The sequence below is a fragment of the Ceratotherium simum genome, chromosome 13 (assembly GCF_057802395.1).
Source record: "Ceratotherium simum simum isolate JZ-2026a chromosome 13, ASM5780239v1, whole genome shotgun sequence".
In the NCBI taxonomy this organism is placed as follows: domain Eukaryota; kingdom Metazoa; phylum Chordata; class Mammalia; order Perissodactyla; family Rhinocerotidae; genus Ceratotherium; species Ceratotherium simum.
This window is the reverse complement of record NC_141912.1, coordinates 19,779,549-19,801,039: the sequence shown is the minus strand read 5'-3', so window position 1 is coordinate 19,801,039 and position 21,491 is coordinate 19,779,549. Positions and strand designations below refer to the sequence as shown.

The 21,491-nt window shown below is 37.5% G+C and overlaps 1 protein-coding gene across 6 annotated transcripts in view; it reads right to left on the bottom strand.

Moving 5' to 3' along the window:
• The window catches only part of CDKAL1 (CDKAL1 threonylcarbamoyladenosine tRNA methylthiotransferase), a 657,675-nt gene that overhangs the window by 55,628 nt on the left and 580,556 nt on the right, over window positions 1-21,491 (bottom strand). For all 6 annotated transcript variants that reach the window (XM_087438080.1, XM_014788718.2, XM_087438079.1 and 3 more), the window contains 2 exons: window positions 9,390-9,473; window positions 6,292-6,456 (listed from right to left, as the gene is read on the bottom strand). In XM_087438080.1, coding sequence (XP_087294206.1) covers window positions 6,292-6,456; window positions 9,390-9,473 — 249 coding nt within the window. The remainder of the gene's footprint in view (window positions 1-6,291; window positions 6,457-9,389; window positions 9,474-21,491) is intronic.

Sequence of the window (21,491 nt, the reverse complement as noted above, 5' to 3'; positions counted from 1 at the left end):
GGGATATACTCTAGGAAGAAAACAATTGCAAAGCCACTACCACAACTCAAACTGCTTTCAGTAATCATATTGTTGGTGGCAGTGTTGGTATGGTTATTATTAGATAGTTATGTGGGTATTACAGGATAAAGCAAATGAGTAGTTATATTGTGTTATTGGGAACTGGAACGGAATAAAGAAGTTACAGATACAAGACAGAAAATTTCTGAATTTGACCTGGATGAAAGCATTAGTATAAAATGAAAAAAAAAAAGGGTTTTCGGGCCGGCGCCGTGGCTTAGTGGTTAAGAGTGCGCTCCGCTACCAGCGGCCCGGGTTTGGATCCCAGGCGCGCACCGACGCACCGCTTCTCTGGCCATGCTGAGGCTGTGTCCCACATACAGCAACTAGAAGGATGTGCAACTATGACATACAACTATCTACTGGGGCTTTGGGGGAAAAAAGGAGGAGGACTGGCAATAGATGTTAGCTCAGAGCCGGTCTTCCTCAGCAAAAAGAGGAGGATTAGCATGGATGTTAGCTCAGGGCTGATCTTCCTCACAAAAAAATAAATAAATAAATAAAAACTGTTAAAAACAACAAAAAAAAGGGTTTTCTAGCTCCACCTGCCAAAAGGCATAAAAACAATGAGCAACTCAATAGCACACACTGTAGTCTGTAAACACCATTTTTCACTAAAAGAAACCAGGGCTTCTTAGAGACAAGGCTGATTCCAGGTCTGGAGCAGAGAATGTGCAAGATGAGCATGGAACAACCTGTCATATCAGAACGCAAAGAACTATCAAGAGTTCAAGACGCTATGTCAAAAGGATTGAGAACCCAATCTGAGGAGCTTACACTGTCCAAAAATACAACCATTTGAGCCACCAATTAAATAAAACAACTGCAATGGATAAAAACCCATCAAGTATGTAAAGAATCCATGAGTTTATAATAATACTAAAAAACCTCACTGGTTACTTTTGGAAGATGCTGGGGAATCAACTCAAATCTTGGAAACTGGTAAAGAGTAGGCATCAAGCCTTTATCTGATGTTTCCTGTATGAACCGTACCTCGGGGTAAACAAAAATTAATAAGAGAAAGTTTCTTTTCATAGGAATACTTTCAGCTCATAAATGAGGAAGGAAAGACAGAATTAGAATGCTATAATTTTGGGGGCCGGCCCTGTGGCTTAGCAGTTAAGTGCGCGCGCTCTGCTGCTGGCAGCCCGGGTTCGGATCCCGGGCGTGCACTGACGCACCGCTTCTCCGGCCATGCTGAGGCCGCGTCCCACATACAGCACCTAGAAGGATGTGCAGCTATGACATACAACTATCTACTGGGGCTTTGGGGGAAAAAAATAAATAAATAAATAAAATTATAAAAAAAAAAAAAAGAACACTACCATTTTGAAACCCCTAACGACTCAATAAATCTAGGCAATGCTCATCAGCCACTGAAACACAAAGAGGGACAACTAGACATTATATGCCTCACAATGGAAACGCAGAGCATCACATGAAAAAATCCTGTCAAAAACTCAAATCTGAATCTGATTAAGCCTCTAAATCTAACTACCAATTTATAAAACAAATGGGGAACAGAGAAACCTGTTAAATTGTATCAGAGGATGCAATTAGCAAATTCCAGACTATGGGAAATGCTGCAGGACAAATACCCTGGCTTCTTCCACTTATAAACTGCAATACAAAAAGAGAGAGAAAAGGGATAGATTAAAATGACTTACAAGACACATTAACTAATTGCAATGAGTGGACTTTATTTGCATCTTGATTCAGAAAAATTGTTTAAAAAATTGCAAAATTAGAACATTGAGTTGATACTGACTGGATAAAGAATTAATGTTCATTATTTTTAGATTTGATAATGCACTGTGATTATGTTTTTAAAAGGAATCCTCACCTTTTAGAGATATTTTCTGATATATTTCTAGAAGAAATGATAAATAGGGTTTTCTTCAAAAGAATGAGGGGGAGTTGAGGGTGAATAAGAACACACATGACATAAGATCAGTTATGAGTTAATAACTATTAAAGGTGAGTGATGGGTATGTGGTGTTATCATACTATTCTCTCTACTTTTGAATATGCTTGAAAATTTCTATAACAGAAAATTTCCATAATAGAGTTAAAACAACTCTGTGATCCCAATCTTTGATAATGGCTCTCAAGTAATTTTTCATATTATTGAATGGTCATGGATTGGTACAGGTGACACTACATCCTGCTTATCCAAAGGTTCTCCTCATATGGAATAACTGAACAGTACAGCAATTGTCCAAGGAAACTTCAATTGTATACAAAGATCATCACATTATACAGGATATATTATGACAAATTTAGGTTCCGTGTGAGAACATGGTAAGAATATCACGCTCTTAACATCTTAAAACTGTTTTTCTCAAAGTTCCTATTCCTCTGGGTCCTTTCACTAAACACACACACATACCCACACACACACACAAACACACACACGTGGCTTTTGCCTATCCCCACCACCATTTTTATAAACCCCCTTCTGAAGAATTATTAATACGTAGATGAGAGAGAATCACCATCATCCAAGGAGATGCTGCTCAACTGTACCTTCCGAAGCTGGTGTTGCGAAAATTTGGTATTATTACATTAAAATGTTAAAACTGCTTTTACAAATATCAAACACTCCTCCTCACTTAAAAATTATTTTCCTAGAAGAGTGGTTCTCAAACTTCAGTGTACATCAGTATTACCAGGAGAGCTTGTTAAAAAGCAGATTACTGGGTTCCTCTCTCATCCGATTCAGGTCTGGGTTGGGGCCCGAGAATTTGCATTTTTAACAAGTTCCCAGATATTGCCGATGCTGTAAGTCTGGGGACCACACTTGATAATTATTGTCCTAGAACATCTATGAAAATTTATATGTCCCCCGCTGCCTCCCATCTCTTCTTCCTCCTAAGAACAAAACCCCCTGACAGTTTCCATAGAAAAGTTCATGATCTATCCTTTCTTTGATTTCTATTTTCCCTTTGAACTCTATGATGTTCCATTGGATAATTATTACATAACCGTTTTCTGAAATTAATTATCCTTAAGTGATACTTATTCAAAAATGTTCTCTATTAGGTTGGAGGTACATTTTGGCTCCCATCTTCCCTAAAAATAATCAGACTAATTTTATCTCTCTTTCCTATTCTCCTCTTCTCCTTCTCCATTCCTCTAACCAAACTGAAACGAGGAACAGTAATAATCATAAAAAGATGTTACTATAATGCTGTTTCCATTAGAATATAATTTGTTAGAAGACAGTAACCTTTTGACTTTATTATAGCTTTCCTTTTCTACCATGTTATAGGCATTTACCTATTATTATTTTAAAATAACAAGGTGTGATTTCTATTAATATTTATAGAATTCAAAGTCCTGGTGCAGAGCAGACGTTCAATCCATTTTTGTCAAATGAAATATTTCAATCACAGAATCTTAGAGACAACTAAGGTTCAGGAAATCTAAGTGATATACAAAAGGTCACAAAGTCTGTCAGCAGAAATGCCAGAATCCTATAAATCCAGATCTCAGGACTCCCACCCAGCCCGTGCTTCTTGCCTTAGTCTGTTGTACCTTTCACCAGTTTCATCAAAAGAGGTCAACAGGTCTTAAAGGGAGACAAAAAAAGTCCAAGAGTAATCATAATATTCTCAGTTATGGAAATACGTTTACTATGGAAACAAATTTTTTAACACAATATTTTGCCTTAGACACTTTGGCCCTTCTAAATTTCTTTACAAAGTGCGAGGAGGAGGTTATCATTCTACAAACACTCAGGAAAAGCCTAGAAATGTCAGAAAGATAGAAATTCTGAGGGGATTGGTTCTCTGGCACTGAATAGATTATCCTACCTCCCTAGGTGTGTGTAACTCCTCTGAGCTTTAGATATTCACCTCCCACTCCAATACAATGTGTACTGTATGGTCACAGCTGAAATAATGAACAAAACAAAAACTGTTAGTACGAAGGTCATCTTCAGAGTTTGCTCTTTCTAGATGCAGCTAGATTTGGAGGAAAGGAAAATAATCACTTAGTAACTATTTATTATGTTCTAAGAATAATATTAGGTGGTTAACATACACTATTGAATGTTTCAACAATCCTGTGAGAAAGACATTATTATTCTCATTTAACGGACTAAACTAAAGCTCAGAGGAGTTACACACACCTAGGGTAAATTGGTAAGTCCAGATGCAAACCCAGGTCCATCTGACCCTAAGGTCACACTTCATCCACAGTTCAGCTCATTTTTTCATTTAAGAGTTCCAGCACCTTTATCAGTGCTCAAAGAACTCAAAAAATCTGAGACATGATTATAACGTCTATCATCTACCAATAAATCCTATAAAAATGGAAGCTGTTCTCTTCCTGCTTAATTTATTTTGGTTCATATCAGCAAAAAATGTTGGTAACACCAGGACAAATTCATTACAGAAGGCTTTTCAACCCCGAGTTTGGCATATCTTTAAAAACTGACAAATAATGAAGAGTAAAGCTACGTTCATTAACTTATATAAAGTCACAAATGGTGATGAAAGACTCGCCTCATGTTTCTCTTAATGTAAATCCCCAAATCAATACTCCTAACCCTTTGGCCTCATGCATGCTATAAGACTATGCCTAGAGGTCCAGAAGGGCCAGCAGCCAACTGATCTTTGTCCTCATCTTACCCAGGACTTTGGGGCCATCCCGGCTCAGAGGAGGGCTGGTGGTAGAACTGATGACAATCCCACTTCCTAGGCTAGAGGGAGGGAGAGGAGAGTGGAAAAGGCTGCCCCACGGCATTTAAATGGGCCTGCCCTTTTAGAAAGTAACATTATAGTTAAGGAAGTAATAAAAAGGCACTACTTTTCCTTATTTACGTATTATTAATGATGATGCTTTAAAACACCATCCTTTTTAACAGGCATACACGAAGGAACTAAATCAGGTAGGGTCTTTGAAATAATAATTTTCCCACTACTGCCATTTGTTGTGAAATCCTCTTCACTGTGGCAATATAAAATCAACCTTGTTAAACACACTGTGTAGAAAAATAAAAAATAAAAATAATAAGCCAGTTTCCTTTAAAAATTTAAGTATTAGCAAACATATCAAAAGCCATATCTCTAGCAATATAATTTAAATGCTGGATTACACTGTTCCTTCCTTGCCATCCCTCCAAACCCCCAACCATGCTTTTTTTTTTAAACAGCAAACATTAACGGTTATGCTTATCAAGTTTGAGAGTTCACCCCTGGTTGAGCAGGATGACACACTTGGCAGGGTTTTGACAAAGGCTAGTCTACATCATTTCATTATCAGTCAGATGGCTGTGCACACGGATTCTTCACATGCACTTGTCAAGCTCATGAGATGTGTCACTCATGTTTGGATACCAGAGTCCATCAACACAATAAGTGAGGATATAGATAATAGTACCCTCTTTGTCACTATTCCCGAAGTTTAATTAACATGCCCTTGAGGTTTACTTTGAGGGAAAAGATAATACATGTATTAAAACAATTTTGGAATAATATGGCCAGATAAATATCACTTATCTTTTTTCTGTATGTTAAGTCATTGCTATATACTTTTCTTTTGGAGCGCTTAACAATTGTGTTGGAGAAAGGACATCAAATGATGCTTAGAAATGTAATACACATTTTCATTTCACACTCCATCAGCTTTTACAGCTGTAGCTCAATGAAATGTAAGAGAGAGCTTGGCAAACAGCCATATTTACCAAGGTATAAAATAGGGGTCAGGTTACTTTTTTATAGAAAGAAAAAAATGTCTAATTTTCACTCCACAAGACTAAAGCACATATTCAGCTAACACCCTAGAAAAGGCACCATAACCACACACACTGACATGGTTTAATGCCTGTTTAACTGTAGGTTTTTACTGTATTATAAACAGCTTCATAAAGCAAAAAAATATTCCTTTCCTTACCTCCTTCCACTCAGGATCTACTGACATAGAAACATACTGGATCAGATCATCTTCAGTGCTAAATCTTTCACTTGAAAATAATGGCTTTTGCCCTCTGCTACTAGCCTAGAAGCAGAAATAGCTTATTCCCTTTACAGGCAGAGAAGCAAAGCCATAGGCATCAGCAAAAATGCATCTTTCTCATTCAGATTTCAATTTGTCAGAAAGGATAAAAGTCTCATGCACACATAAGAAGGGAACTGTAAATGATAACAGAAACATGGTCTGGAATCACTGTGCTCCCACAGCTGCTGTTTTACTGGCAGGGTAGAGGGGAAAGCATCTTTTACTCACCTCTGTTAAACCTGAGACTTCTCCTTTTGCTAATGGTTTGCTGATGGATGGCGTGTATACTTTGGCGTCTGATACTGGCTGCCCTTTCATAAAATGTTTTCCTGATTCATAAATGTCCACTTCGACCATCTTCCCCATGAATGTGGGGTTCTTTGGCACTAAAACCTTTAAAAAAATTTTGGAAGCCTTAATTTTTTGAAAATAACCTTTTTATTTTACAAAAGTTTTAGATTTACAGAATTATTGCAAAGATAGCAGAAAAAGTTCCTGTATACCCCACACTCAGTTTTCCTATTATTAACATCTTACATTAGTATGATACATTTGTCACATTAATGAGTCAATATTGATATATTAACTACAGTCCATACTTTATTCAGATTTCTTCAACTGTCCTCCAATGTCCTTACTCTGTTCTGGGATCCCATCCTAAGTGGGCTCTATCTTCCAGTTGCCCAAGGATCTGGGGATCTAGTAGGAAGGGAAGGCATTTATGGGAGGAGCTACGGGGCTGTAGACAGAGCTCTTTCATTGCAGGATGCCTGCTGTCCTAAGGCATGTGGAAGGCAGACCTGGGAAATCCCCGAGCAATCAGCCAGTTACTTTTGGACAGGCCTTTGATATTCTGCTCTTGGCTGTCCCACGCAATGAAGAAAACTGAGACAACACTGATGAAAGCCTTATACTTTTAATACTGTCAAAGTTAGCTGTCAGAGTAATGGTTGGAGTAGACACTTCAAATAAAGGCCTGCATGTTTGTGTGTATATGTGCGTGTGTGAGTGTGTGCATGAGCATGTGTTTTGGGGGAAGAGGAAGAACATTTAAAAGGAAGCTTTTCAATATCCCAACCATTGGTATTTGGAGCTAAATAACTCCTTTAACTAATGATTGCCATTCATTTCTTTTCACTGTTATAAAATGCATGTATTTGTTAGTTCCACCTCCATATAGAATCAGCAACTCTGAGGGGTACTTTGGCTAGTTCACAGCAAACTCTCAGATGGTCTCTTTCCACTAGAGGTTTCTGAAAAAAGGACTTGTTTACTTCAAGCAAATGTTTCCCCTCCTTTGGGACTTATAGGTAGTTTGTGCGCATTATGTCTCCTTCACACTTCTATTTTAGTATTGTAGCTATTTGCCAGTCTTTTCAAGTTAGGTTCCAAAATAAATAGCCTAATTCTAATCCAGCAATACTTTGATATCTAGATACAATCTTCACTTCTGGAACTCATCTTTTTTACAAAAATAATCCCTATGAAATCTTTGATATGCTTAGTTGTAGAGGCAAAAAAGACAGATGAGAGCCACAGGTTCCATAGCTAATTTCTCTGCGAGGCAAAATTGGATCTTGGTCTTTCTGAGTTTGATTTTTTATGACCACTGAGTACACTGCTTCATCAAAGTATAGGATAAAGGTCACCTGAGTGGTGAATTACTCATGGCAAGCAAATGAACTAAAAGAGCTTTAGTATCAGGATATGAAAGCCCTTTTAAGTCAGTTTTTATAAAACAAGAAAATCTCTAGAGTAAACTGTCCCTGGGAGATTTGGTACTATTCTGGGGGAAAATAACTCTCCTTGATGTGCTGCCTTGATCTGGATGAAGGGCTCAGTGGTTTTTCTCCTCCAGTTTTAATAACTGGAAAGAGCCCGACTGCTTTAAATTGGAGGAAGCAGCTAATGAGGCATGCCAATGCCTTTAAAATGAAGGGGGAAGAAGTTCCCTGCTGAGGCAAAAACCCAGATGGCAAGAGAAAGGAGAGGGAAGAGGCAACCAAAATACAATCAAGCTCCTCCCCAGGGCTGAGCAGAAGGTTGGCCTGAATAGGAAAATGGCTCTCTGGAGTCAATTAATGACATGGAAAATGGGAAAGAGACTCAGCTCAAACACGGAGTGTTGGGAATCCTTCCTCAACTGCAGTCTCTACTGCGTACCATACAGGGCATGTTTACTCTGGGCCTTGAAAAGCTCCCCCCATACTTCCTGAGGACCCAGTGTCCAGTCTGAGATTATTCCAGGTGGAACATCAATGCTGGAGGCCTCTTCAGCTACTGCTTCCCTGCCTTCTGACACGGGCTGCCAGCTTCCCTTGCCCATCCCTTACCTGACTTGTCTGCGCTGCCCTTAAGAGCCTTCCCAAGCTCTAATTCCAGCCATAACCCACAGAAAAAATTTTCACCTCTCATTTAATGAGAAAGGAACAAAAAAGTAGGAAAACTCATTTGATACTAAGCAAAGTTAATACAATCCAGGAATGATCCATGAAATCTCTATGCCCCCACCAGAGTCTCCCACCTAGGTGGGCGTATTCTGTCTCCTCCTTGGCCCTTTCCAGGGTCAATGCCCCTGACGGAGGCACTCTGTTTTCTTCAGTCACTTTTGAATTGCTTTACCACCTGGGGAAGTGGAGTCCCAAATGCTGCAACACAAGTGTGGCTACTGGTGGGGCAAGCAGGCTAGCTTACACGGGCGGGGAAAGGCAGCTAGTAAGTGGGGAGCCCTTCGGGTTGGCCTCAAAGAAAACTCTCCAAATGAAGTTGGTTTGGTCCTCACACTGGTCTCCAGAGCTGGTCACTCTATTTGAGTCCAAGGAATAAACTCTTTTCCTTTTGCCCCTAGCATTTTTATCAAGGTGGAAGTTAAAAAAAAAACACAAATACTAAAACTAAAGAAAACTAAAAAATCAACCAACCAAAAACCTACGTGAGTGCTGAGAGGACATCCGTGCCCTTCCATGCTGATGTTGCCCATGTAGACATCCTTCCTGTCTTCTGGACAGAACCTTCCCCTCTGCTTTGCCAGGCTGTGGGAATTTGGCAGTGATAATTGCCTGTTCCAAACTCCTAAAAGCCTAAGGCTGGTCCTGTCAACGATTAATGAGGACTAAAAGACACTTATTCCTTTATATAGAATGTTTTGTAGACTAAGCCACAAAGATAAGCCCCATGTTAGCCTGGCTGGCTTGATGCTATAAAATAGTCTTGCTGCCAAAAGATTCTAGAACTCTCCCCCTTAAGTCCCTTTTGCTTAAACTGATTTACTTTCAGAACTCTTTCTCATTTTGGAGAAAACTTAAGAATACCAAAGTGTCTCTTACCTGCTCATAGAATCGATTATGTGCAACATAAAACTTGGAATCAAAAGATTCTTCTGTTACTAACACTTGTTGTCTTTCACCAACCTGTGGAGAGAAGGGGAGAAAAAAGGAAAGATAAGGGAAAATCCGAGAATCCAAAATAAATGCCTGTTCAAATAGTTCTAGACCAGTAAGAAGTGTCTTGTTGAATTTAAAGTAGACTCTAGATTTCTAAAAGTTACTTAACAGCTAACACAAGAGTTACTGATTCAAATTTCCTGAAAGACATTATTATCTATGTAGTAATATAAAATTAGCATAGTATAAAATCTTATTTTCTTACATAATCATGAAACAAAACTTGATCTTATTTCCTCCTTCAACATAAGTAAGATAATTAAGGCTTCTAAGACATACAAAAATCTTCTAAATATCAGTTTGTTTCTTGAAACAAAGTTGGAAAACAAGCCAGAACAAGCTGCTTCTAATCCAAATTCATGAAAATATTTTGGCAATATGAAAGAGTGGTAATAAACATTAATTTGAGTTATGAGGGATGTAACACTAAAGAAAACGCCTCAAACACTAGTCATTAAATCCTTCACCTAAACACTTCACATGTTGCATACAATTCTGAAATTACTGATTAATTCACATAGCTATTTACTTATTATATACATTTTCTTTGTCACAAAGAAAATTTGTTGCAGTCATGATGTCATGTTCATTTTTTTTAAAGAGTAAGCAAAAATATGGGACTGTTAATTCTCTACAGGATCAATCTACATTTATGACCGCTGTATGCATTTTTAATAAGCAAGAAGTTAAATCAGCCAAAACACTGGTTAAATAAATGTGATTATTCTAAAAAGTTCTACCATTTCAAAGTTTACCCCACTGTGAAATGCAATATTTAAAGTATCAATTACCTTTTTTGTTTACAAGGTTGTCAAAATGTGTGATGTAGCAAACCAGCTGTATTAAATGATTGTGCCCAGAATTATTTTTGCCATTGCTACTTAAAAAATAGAAACCTCCATATTAAAGCACATTGGCAAGAAGATTTTTGAAAAGCAATCCCTATTCTTATATGAAGGGACTTGTCACCATGTTCAGGCAGTTACCATTTAGGAAACATAAACACAGCTGCACTAAATAGACCACCTAACAATTAAAAAAAAAAAGTACCAAACTCCCCTCTCCATCATACAATGCCAATACCTAAATACACCATAATTTACTACCTCATTCAAAATGTAGCCCCTTGCCAAAGGTTGTAAGGTCTCTAAGATGAGACTTCTCAAAGACTTTTTTAACTCCCTGAAAACCAATGACAGTTCCTGCAACATTAATCTCTTTTAAAAATCAAGTCGCAACAAAAGAAAGTTCTCCCAACTTCTACTTTGAGCTTTAATGGGTTGTTTATTAAAAAAGACTGATGAATACCGGGTTTCACTGAAGCATATTCTTCTGGAAGAAAACTTAGAATGTTTGCACACATTTCACAGTGTGAGTTGCTTATAACTTAGGATAAGTATCTGTCAATGGTTCTTAAGGAAATCTGCAATTACACTTCATCTAACATTAAGTTTTCAGGAAATTAATCTAACAACAATATGAGACTGTAGAGCCACTGAAAACGTATGCCACTTCTTTCATCTTGTTAGAATTAACGTGGACCGTTGTAGTCATCATTTTTGGGGTGTTCTATTTTATCTGGAGATAATAATGATGACAGTAATATATACACATAGAGTTAGAAAGACTTGCTATATTTATATAGTAGAGGGCAGGGCTTTCGATCAACCATCAGAGAACTATTTGTAGGTCAGTATTTGACTATTATTTGCCAAAGAGATTCAGGAAAACTGCTATGTGCAGTAATTCATAGTGGCAGAAACCTCTCCAGTCACCCTTTTTGCCCCCTCAGCCATGGATTCTGTCTCGTTGGTGAGTCTCTTAAACTTCCCCCAAGGACACTGAGCAAAAATGACCATAAGAAAGGTAGGACTTTGATCAAAAGCTGCTGCAATCTATCTTTATCCCCTAAAAAAACAACAAAAACAAATAATAAATGCTCTCCTCCGTATTTTTTTTAAGAATGAAGTTGCAATGAAGTAAAAATCAAATACCACCTTTAAGAGAATCAGCTACTTAAATAATCTTAAAAACAACAATGACGTTAAGGAAGGGGAGTTCAGGTGGAACTCTGGAAGAGGCAACTTTGCCTTAGTGACATCAGGGAATTTATGGGCAAAGAGTATGAATGTAACACCTCAAATCTTTTTTTAAAGAACCCACTTCCCCCTATACTTTCTGTTTTCTCCTCAATCCCACATGATAACCCAGTGTGGTTCAAGACCCGCATATAACAAGATGTAGAATAATCATCCTGATTTGCCTAAGAATGCCTCTGCTATCCAGCAAGCAAGTTCCAGTCTCAGAAGAAAGCAGGGCATGTGGAGAAAAAGGGCCAGACTACAGATATCCTCAGGCCACTAGGACAACCACCACCAGCTATCTATTATGCTAATAGCAGAGCTAATCCACCAGAAGGGATCAGTTTGTCTTACACACAGAGAATGATGGAGAGTACACTGTGCCTCATCTGCTACTCTGCATCATCTACACTCATCTGATATTCCGATATTCTGATGAGAAGTAGGCTTCTTTGGCTACCTCTCCATCACTGACAGAACCTTGCCTAACAGCTGGAACCACCATGAGGAACGCAAAGTTCCAGCATTGGCTTAAGACCAGCCCTTTGCAAAAGAAGTTAACAGAAAGATTGTTCGTGTAATTTAAAAAATGAACAAACTCCTATGAATATATAAGAGGTTGAAAATAATGGTTTTCATAAACTTTGTGATTGGTAGCACAATGTGGCTGTTCAGTAAGAGATGATTAAGATGCAAGTGTAAACCTAAAGAATGTTCTAGAGGGTAGCTTTAAGATAACTGGATCATTTAAGGACGAGAAGAAATGGGAAAGGGATTTGGAGAGAGAAGGAATGGTCAGAAGCAGGCATGCATAGTTCTAGCAGAATCTAGGAGAAAGGAGTCTGAAGAAAGATGATTCAAAAACATCAAATGCCACATATTTGAACTGGATAGTAGGGTGGGAGGACATACGGTCTGGGTAGATCATTTTTAAGAGAAAAGAGATTTGACTACGTTTTGGGCCTTCACTTTCCTCATCAAAAAAATGAGAGTTCGGTAGAAGTGACACAGAGGTAGAGAGGGAACAGCAGGGCTGAAGAGGAAGTAGATTATAATATTTAAAGGAGCTTTCTCTTCCAAAATTCTAAGTCATGGTTCATGATAGATCTGTAGGTTAGGGAATGGTATGCCCACAAGGTTTCTGATGAAGGAAATATGTACTGTAAATCCAGGCTCTCTTTTCTTATAGTAAATGTATGCTTAGAGCCCTGTGCAAACTACAGTTACTTTCTTGTTGCACTTAAAGTAACAACCTGATCTTTAATACCACCAAAGAAATATTTACAAAGTCTCTCAAAAAGCTATCAAGTGACCTGAACCTAAAGAAGCCTGTCAAAATCTTTCCAACAAAGCCCTTTTTTATAATGCTAAGAAAGATGTCCCTTTTCCTTCAGATGTGCTTTATAGGTATATAATTTACAGCTGATTAAATAAAATGTTTATTTAATTTCCATAACATTTTAGAGTTTAAGAACTTGGGATGGAAATACAACCCCTGCTCTAGCAGTTCTATGGAAAACTCAGTTTCCATTTACAAAGTTTGACCTTCAGGACACTTGTTAGGACTTTTGAAGTGGCTGCCAGTTCTGGTACCTGCTCTAATAAGCTAGGCATGCTTTGTAATTTATTCATCAAATGTCAGCGGAGAAAGTAATTTTTCTGAGGATGTGCAGAACTTCATTTAGCTCATTTTAACCTGACATTAAAAAGACATTTTATAAAAAATTCATTATAAAAATAGTCTTGTAAAACCATCCCTCCATTTCACAAATTGGGTCACAGAAGAGAAGGAAGGCGCAGAAAAAGCCCCCGCAAGATCCTGCATCACTGGTGATCTCATAGAGCTCTTGGGAACTATGGCCCTCGCCCTGCTCTGAAAGAATGGGTGTGGTACAATTTTCTAGGCCTTGTTGAAAAGATATGAAAAAAGCTCTTATACTTTTTTTTTTTAACCACAAAGGCAAAAAATAAAGACAGTATTCCCCTAAATAGACAAAGGAGGTAAGAACCTGAAGAGGGCTTAGCAATCTCTGATTTCACAGGCAGAAAACTAAGGTCCAGCAAGACGTGAGGATTTGCTTAGTGGCAGTGGTGGAGAAGAAAAGGAAGTCTTGGAACCATTCCCACTGCTTGATGCCTCCTCTTTAATTGCTAGCTGTAGAAAATGTATAACATCATGGATCTAATCCTGCAGTGCACGACTTTTCCTTGAGTAGAGAAACATCTGTGACAAACAAAAAGCAATGTTTTTTAAATTCAATTTTTGGGTAGAATTTTCAATGTGTTACATAATCAGCTAGCTGTGGTATTTGTGTCACATCTACGCTTAAAATTTCCCAAGTGCCTGAAGTTGTGAGAAACATCAGTTCTAACCATATGGCCAGATAACACACATAAAACACGCACTTGCATTAAAAAAGCAGTGGTTTCCAAGAGAATTTGGTTGCTGAATGAATGTTCATTCAAGTACAATCTATTTCTCCATTTATCCTAGAACAAACAATATTCTATATGGCTAAATAAGGATTTAAAGAGAGAAACTAAAAAAGAATTGTTTCAACACAGGCAGACAATACTGAAATTAAACAAAAACATTAGAGTATTTGGACTTTTATCCTTAACCTGGTAAGAAATATGACTTGTATAAGTACTCCTTGGACTAGAAGAAGCAAAAGGTTTCTTTTAAACTCTGATATGGCTTTAGATATAAACTTTACATAAAGTTTACTTTTCTCTTTACTATTCTTATTTTTCTCCTTCTCACTTTTGTTTTACTGAGACAGAAAACCTGAGATGTGGCTTTGGAAAATAATTTCAATTCAATTTCTACTCTGAAGGGTTAGGTTAGAGAGATTTCAATATTTTAGTATAACATCTCAGAGTATCCAAAAAACATTCACAAAGGACAGATACATATTTGAGGACAGGTGTAAGACAAAATATTTTTTTTTGAAAACAGTTATAAAAAGGTAAAGAAATTATTTTGCTTCCCCTGAAAAGATTCTAGCAATTAATTTTTCTGTCCAATTGCCTTAGGAAAAAAATGGAGATTAAAATACACATATCAAAAACTCTCATAATTATTTATATCACGTTCATAATAAACTTGAATTTTATCTCTGTTTATCCTACAAAATATTCTGACGTGCTACTTCTGCAACTAAGTTTTTTTTTCATTGTAGATAATAAAATACAATTTTTCTACCTGACTGGTTTCTGAATGCATGATTCTGGGAAACGTCAAATGTCTTTCTTTAGCTCCAGTCAAATTAGTTTTTTTTTTTTCTTAAGCTGCCTGGAACATGTTAAACACAAGGCTGTGACCTTAAACTCTGAAATAATATTTCTAGTGTCTGTGCAAAAGCCTGCCCTCACATACACCTTTAGACTAATTACTGCAGTGTAATGTTGCCAGTGAACCACTGTAATTACACTTGGAGAAAAGTATGGTCTTGTTCTTTCCTAGCTAATGAAAATGATAACCTTTCCATTTTGATTCATCATTCACAACAGGCAGAGCATGCGATGCTGGGTCTCCAGGGTATACAGTAATTTTCCTGACTGTTTATGCACACTTCTGTTCTCTGGCCCTGCAGAAGATGGAATTAAAGAACCAGGCACACTTATGCTAAAAACAGTCAACAGTAATAATAGAAATAACATTAAAATTTAATATCATCCTTATTCCACAATGCCATTCTATAATGAAATAGGGCCATGACACAGGACTGTATGTCAAAAATGATGATAGCATAGAAAACAAGTAATGAACCTCTGAGTCCATCCTAATCAAAATGCCTGCCATCAGTTTATTGGTCTACTTAAAGATTCTTGAGAGAAGATGTTGGAAAGTTTATTCTCAAAGGAGCTGGACTTGTATCTGACTCTTAATGACAGAAAAACATTCTGCTAGATTTTTTAAAAACAGTATCTTCTGTGTTAAAAAACAATTATTCTTTAGCTCTAAATTAATAGGATTAAATATAGGCACAAGGGAAAGACTGTTCCTTTAAGGTAGATTATCCACACCTCTAAGTATTGAATCTATGCATATCTATTAATTGCCATGAGTTTCTTAGTAGCCCTATTATTCCTTCCTCACAGTTCAGAAATAAGCTAAACATGAAGAAAAACTGAAAAACAATTTGGCTTTTAAAAAGCAATGATGCAAGATACAAAGACCAGACCCAAGGTGGTTCTGTTGAATGAAATCAGACTGAAATTTCTTCCAACAGCCCCATGTGCTGTTTTCTTCAATTGCTGTCTGGTTTTCTTCTAGCCATGTACTCACTCCAGTAAGAGAAAGACAACCCAGGGGAGTCTTTTCCCAGTTGAAGGCAAAATGCCATTCTTAATAACAAAGCTATTTTCATCTGCTGGTTGAGAGCCAACAGTAATAGTACAGTATGGTGCTTTATTGATCTGGTTAAAATAATTCTCGACAGCAAATAGTTACATGACAAATGCTGACCTGATCCCTTTTGAGCATCAGAGATCTATACTTGAGTGCTGACTGAACTTCCAATTAAAAAAACAGCCAGGTTTTAACCACTTGCCGCTACATTTTTAGTATTCTAGAACATTCTAAGGTATTATCTACAATGCTTTGTGGAATTTTTTTTAAACTGTGGTAAGAACACATAACATAAGATCTACTCTCTTAACAAATCTAAACACATTACCCTTCCTTATCACAGACGTGGCACAAGTATGTAAGATCTATTTTTCCCAAGCCAGGTAGGCTCCACAATGTCCAGGCAGTAGAGGAAAGCACTCAACATTTAAAACTATCTAAAGTCCTATGGCCGGTTGTTGCCAGTAATGGCCATCCATGAGATATTATTAATGGGATAACTAAGTGGGAACAAAATAGGATATGTGTGTATAACCCTTTGTTATTAAAAGTTCAATTCTAAGATTGAAGAATTATCTCCATTCACTTCCACCTTCCTGATCTTTTCCCATTGGTCTCTATCAGTCATTACTCATGAAGTCTGGGCCAATCTTCTTTGATGAGCTTCTCATAAAAGCACAAAGGTGACTACACTTCCAGCTCAGAACTGCTGAACAGATTAGAGTAGTCCCCCTTTATCCATACGGGATATGTTCCAAGCATCCACAGTGGATGCTTAAAACCAAGGATAGTATCGAACTCTATATATACTATGTTTTTCCTACACAAACATAGATATGATAAAGTTTAATTTATAAATTAGGCACAGTAAGAGATTAACAACAATAACTAATAATAAAGTTGTCTTTGAAGCTATTATTAAGTAAAATAAGGGTTACTTGAACACAAGCACTGTGATACTGAGACAGTCCATCTGATAACCAAGATGGCTACTAAGTGACTAAAGGGCAGGTAGCCTACAGAGTCTGGACAAAGGGATGATTCATGTTCACGATGGGACAGCTCGAGACTTCATCACACTGCTCAGAATGGTGCACAATTTAAAACTTATGAGTTGTTTACTTCTGGAATTTTCCATTTAATATTTTTGGACGCAGTTGACTGCAGGTGACTGCAGGTAACTGCAGGTAACTGAAGCCGCAGAAAGAGAAACTGTGGATAAGGGAGGACTACTCTACCTTCTTGGAAAGTGTCTTTAGAATTCTTGTTTCACTGAGGATACAATAAATGAGCCTGATTACAAAGAGAAAGGCAGACAAGTGACTGAGTTTTAGAGATTTAGTGTTTATGTAATCTAATAACGTGCAATAATTACTTGCCAACTCCCCTCACGCCTTTGCTCAAAAGCCCTCATTCCAAAAGCACTGAATGAGGATGCTGAGAGCCAGGCACCTTCAGTCTCCTATTCTACCAAACACTTTATATAAACAGCATAAGACTCAGAAGAATTCAAAGAAAGATTCAGACATCTGGAGGAAAAAATGTGTGGGTGTGGTATGCAGGACCCCTTCCCATTTTCTCTGTGTCAAAAGAAGGCTTCTCTACAAATACTAAATTATAGGAGAGAACAGATAAATTCTAGCTTACCCAGCCTCTAAATGTAAATTTTGGAATCATGAATTCAGAGCTGGCCGGGAGTGGAGGAATTAACAGATCATTTAGTTCCAACTCTTCATTTTATAGTTGAGAAAACTAAAGCCCCTTCGAGATTAAGTGACATGGTCAAAGTCATACACTTGTAATATTTATCCATAACATTAAAAATGGATTTTATCCTGACAATTGTTTTTAGGCAAGTGGTGAATTACTGAATTACTCTAAACCTGTACATCCAGTACAGTGGCCACTCGCCACACGTGGCTGTGGAGCACATAAAATGTGGCAAATCCCAATCGAGATGTGCTGTAAAATACACACCAGTATAAAATACACACCAGGTTTAAAAAATGTAACATAAATAAAAGAATGTAAACTATTTCATTAATTTTGTATTACATATTGCAATAATATTTTTTACATATTGAAATAATATTTTTGATACACTGAGTTAAATAAAATATATTAAAATTAACTTCACCTTTCTTTTTACCTTTTTTAGTGTAGCTACCAGAAAATTTAAAATAATATCTGTGGTTCATACTATATTTCTACTGGACAGGGCTGCTCTAAAACATTATCATCTAGTTTTTAAGGATTTAACAGAAATCACTCATTTCACTATTTTAGAAAGGACCATATTGGTCATTTTTCGAGAATTTTTTTTTAAACTTACCACAAACACTCTTAATTGGAGTAATCATGTAAATGCAATGCTTTCATTTTAGGAAAGAATGCACACATATCTATTAATTGTAAAGGCGGGAATTTTGTATTGCTAAATTTCTCCTTTTGACCTTTAAATTATTTTTGCTTCAATTTTTCTGGTTGACCACAACCTCACCAGAAGCTACGGCATGATCAATTTGCTTGTTGTTTTTAGGGAAATCCAGGCAACCAAGGAGAGGCCATGTAAATTTTCCAATCTGTATATTTCCCATTTTGTGTGGCTGCAAAAGCAACCATATGAAACACAATGGCATTTGGATTTAAAAGGCAGAAATTGATCCTTCTCAAATTCATTTTTAAAAAAACAAAAATGAATGTCCAAAATACGTATCGCCTTTGGTAAGATAAATCTTTCCTTACCAACCCTGTTACCAAAGACCTCAGCATAGAGGGGAGCAATAAATAACACGTGCAGTGCACCCCACCATCTTTCAACCATTTGCCAGTCGGGATTGAGGCTGAGGAAGCAGAAAGGATTAAGCAGAAATCAAAGACAGCCAAACTCTAATGGTGTCTAATTAGCATAACAAAAGACACTGCCACAATCTTTCAGCAGTGGGCAACACATCTCATTAAAGAAGACTGAACAACGATTATTCTCTCCTGCTCCCCCCACCCCTACCCCCACACTTCTTGGTTTAGCTCTGGCAGACCCCGAGAGCTCAGCTCGAGAGCTTCTGCTTTATTGGCCAGGCATTCAGGCTGCAGGGGAAAGAGACCACTAGTATTACTGTGCACCTGCATCTCAATGCTTTATTTGGATTTCCTCTCCTGCTGTGAAAATGTAGCTTCTTCAAGCACATACAAGTCCTGCTATGCAGCTTAGAGGTATATAATATTGAAATATGGCAATGATGACCTAAAAAAACAGATACTAGTTCCCCCTAAAATGTCTTTACTTAAAGAAAATTAATCTGTTTCTCTTCACCTGTTTTTCTCCTTTAATATAACTTCATTGTCTCAGAGTTAATGAAGCTAAACTGAAATTCTACCAAATTTTATTGCAACCGGTGATTACCTGTGAGCACACATACACACATACACATTTATACATTTACATGTCATGCAATTTAAATGGGAGTAGTTTGGTTCAGACCTATCCTCTCTCCCTATTTCCTCCTGATGATAGACAACTAAGAAAATATAAGAAATTCAACACAAAGAATTGAGGTTGCAGGTGAATACGTGGGTAGTTTTGATATAAATGTGAACCAAGTATAAAAGATTCTACTTAAACCAAGAATAAAAAAATATTCTTCTGAGGTGATTACTAAGAAAGACGAAAGCTTCAAGTAATCCTATGTACTTTTTCATATCAATCTACTTTGGGGGAGGGATTGAGTGGGGAGGGGAGAGAAAAGGACACATTTATTTAATCCAATTTCCAATTCTGAGCTATATTTTTTGATCAGTAACACCTTTCAAAAAGGAATCTAGTTATGAGGGCTGCTTTGATTTTTTTTTTTAATGGCCTCTGCTGTCAAACACAACATTACATAGTCTGCTTAAACCTGAACGCTGCCATGTCTGCGAGTTGCTCTAAGAAAAGCTGTTTATCGCAGATGTGGACAGGAACCTCCGCAATCATTACTAAGACTAAAAAGCAGAAATTGAGCCAACTCATCGAGTAGCTGGGAAAACCTACTGAACCTCTTTAGTATGTCTGGATTTTCCAAACTGCTGCATAGTTATTGCACTGCAGGAACTGAGAGACCTTGAGAATATTCAAGTCATTAACATCACAGACTGGAGACAGACCGGGGGTTGAGACATTTTAATGCTATAAAAACTCTGCATGTGGCAGTATACAGTTAAAATACAATTTGGGACATCACTTAAATCCTAAAAGGCCCTTCTCTGTGTGGTGAACTACTCAGCACTCAAGAGTCCGTTTCTACCTTCCATCCTACAGGTAGAGTGGATTTTTATTATCCTCTCTCCCACTGAATTTCTCCTGTTTAATAGATCATATTGTAATTTTTTTTTTTTTGCCTATTTCCACTTTAAAGTTTTGCCAAAAAGTAGTATGCAAATGTAACACACTATTGTGAATTGTATACTGCTTTCTGTTTTAAAGCACAATAATTTTGTATTTTAATCCCCAGTCAGTGAGTAGATCTCTCATAACCACCACAATCCCAGGCTATGGCCTTACATCTTACCAACTGGTACAATCTTCTTCCCTTTTAAGACAGAACCTCAGCCAATAGGAATAAGAGCTTGAAGAATACTAACCAGGGAGTCAAGAAGCCTTTAGTTCTTCCTCTGTCACTAACTAGCTGGAGCAAATCATTCACTTTTGGGCTTCAGTTTCCTCATTTAAAAAACAGGAGGGGGGCTGGAAATCAATAATGGCTCACATATCTTTTGTTTCTAAATTAAGATTCCATCGAGGAGGTAGGGCCAGCAAGGTGTCTTGCAGTGCATGTTAAGGGCCTGCGGTGGAAAGGGAGGTTCTGTTGACAGTGGTTGTGGTGGCGGCAGCAGCAGTAGTGCCCCATGGACATGTCCAGGGCCTGGCCCTTGCTTGACAGCTTGGCAGTAGGCTGTCAATGATGAGTCACCATTGTTCTTTCCTTTCACTTCCAGAGCTGACACGCATCTGGGATTAACGTTTGCTGAAGGCAAGGATGAATGAAAGAATGAAGAGGAGTAATATTTCAGGGATTCAGTTTACCTGTCTGAAAGAAATAATTAAAATAATTACCTGGCTTGAATCTTGAGTTTTCTTCAGATTAATAACCTAGCTTTTGGGAGTCAGTGTAGGTGGTGGAAAAGTTTGATTACTATCGGTAATACTGCCAAGAGCACTTTTGCTACTGCCAGGAGCAAACTCCAAAATTTTATGCATCTTCCATTTTCTATAAGAAGATAGCTCTGTGAGCTGAAACACATTCATGAGTTCAACATGAGTTCTACTGGATGTCTTGATTCAAGTACTCAAGAGAAAATTTTAAGTAGAAAACTATCTTGGGATTCTATCCAATTACTGCTTCAGAATAGGAATAACTTTTAGAAAGCAACTCTGTATGGCTATATGACAATTTTGAGTATAGACTGTTGCTAAACATGTTAACAAAGTAGAAGGCTGTCGGAGAAATTAGGATCCCGGGCTTAAGGAGCTCAGGTCAGCAGTCCTGCCGGGCCTGCTGCCGTCCCTTTCGA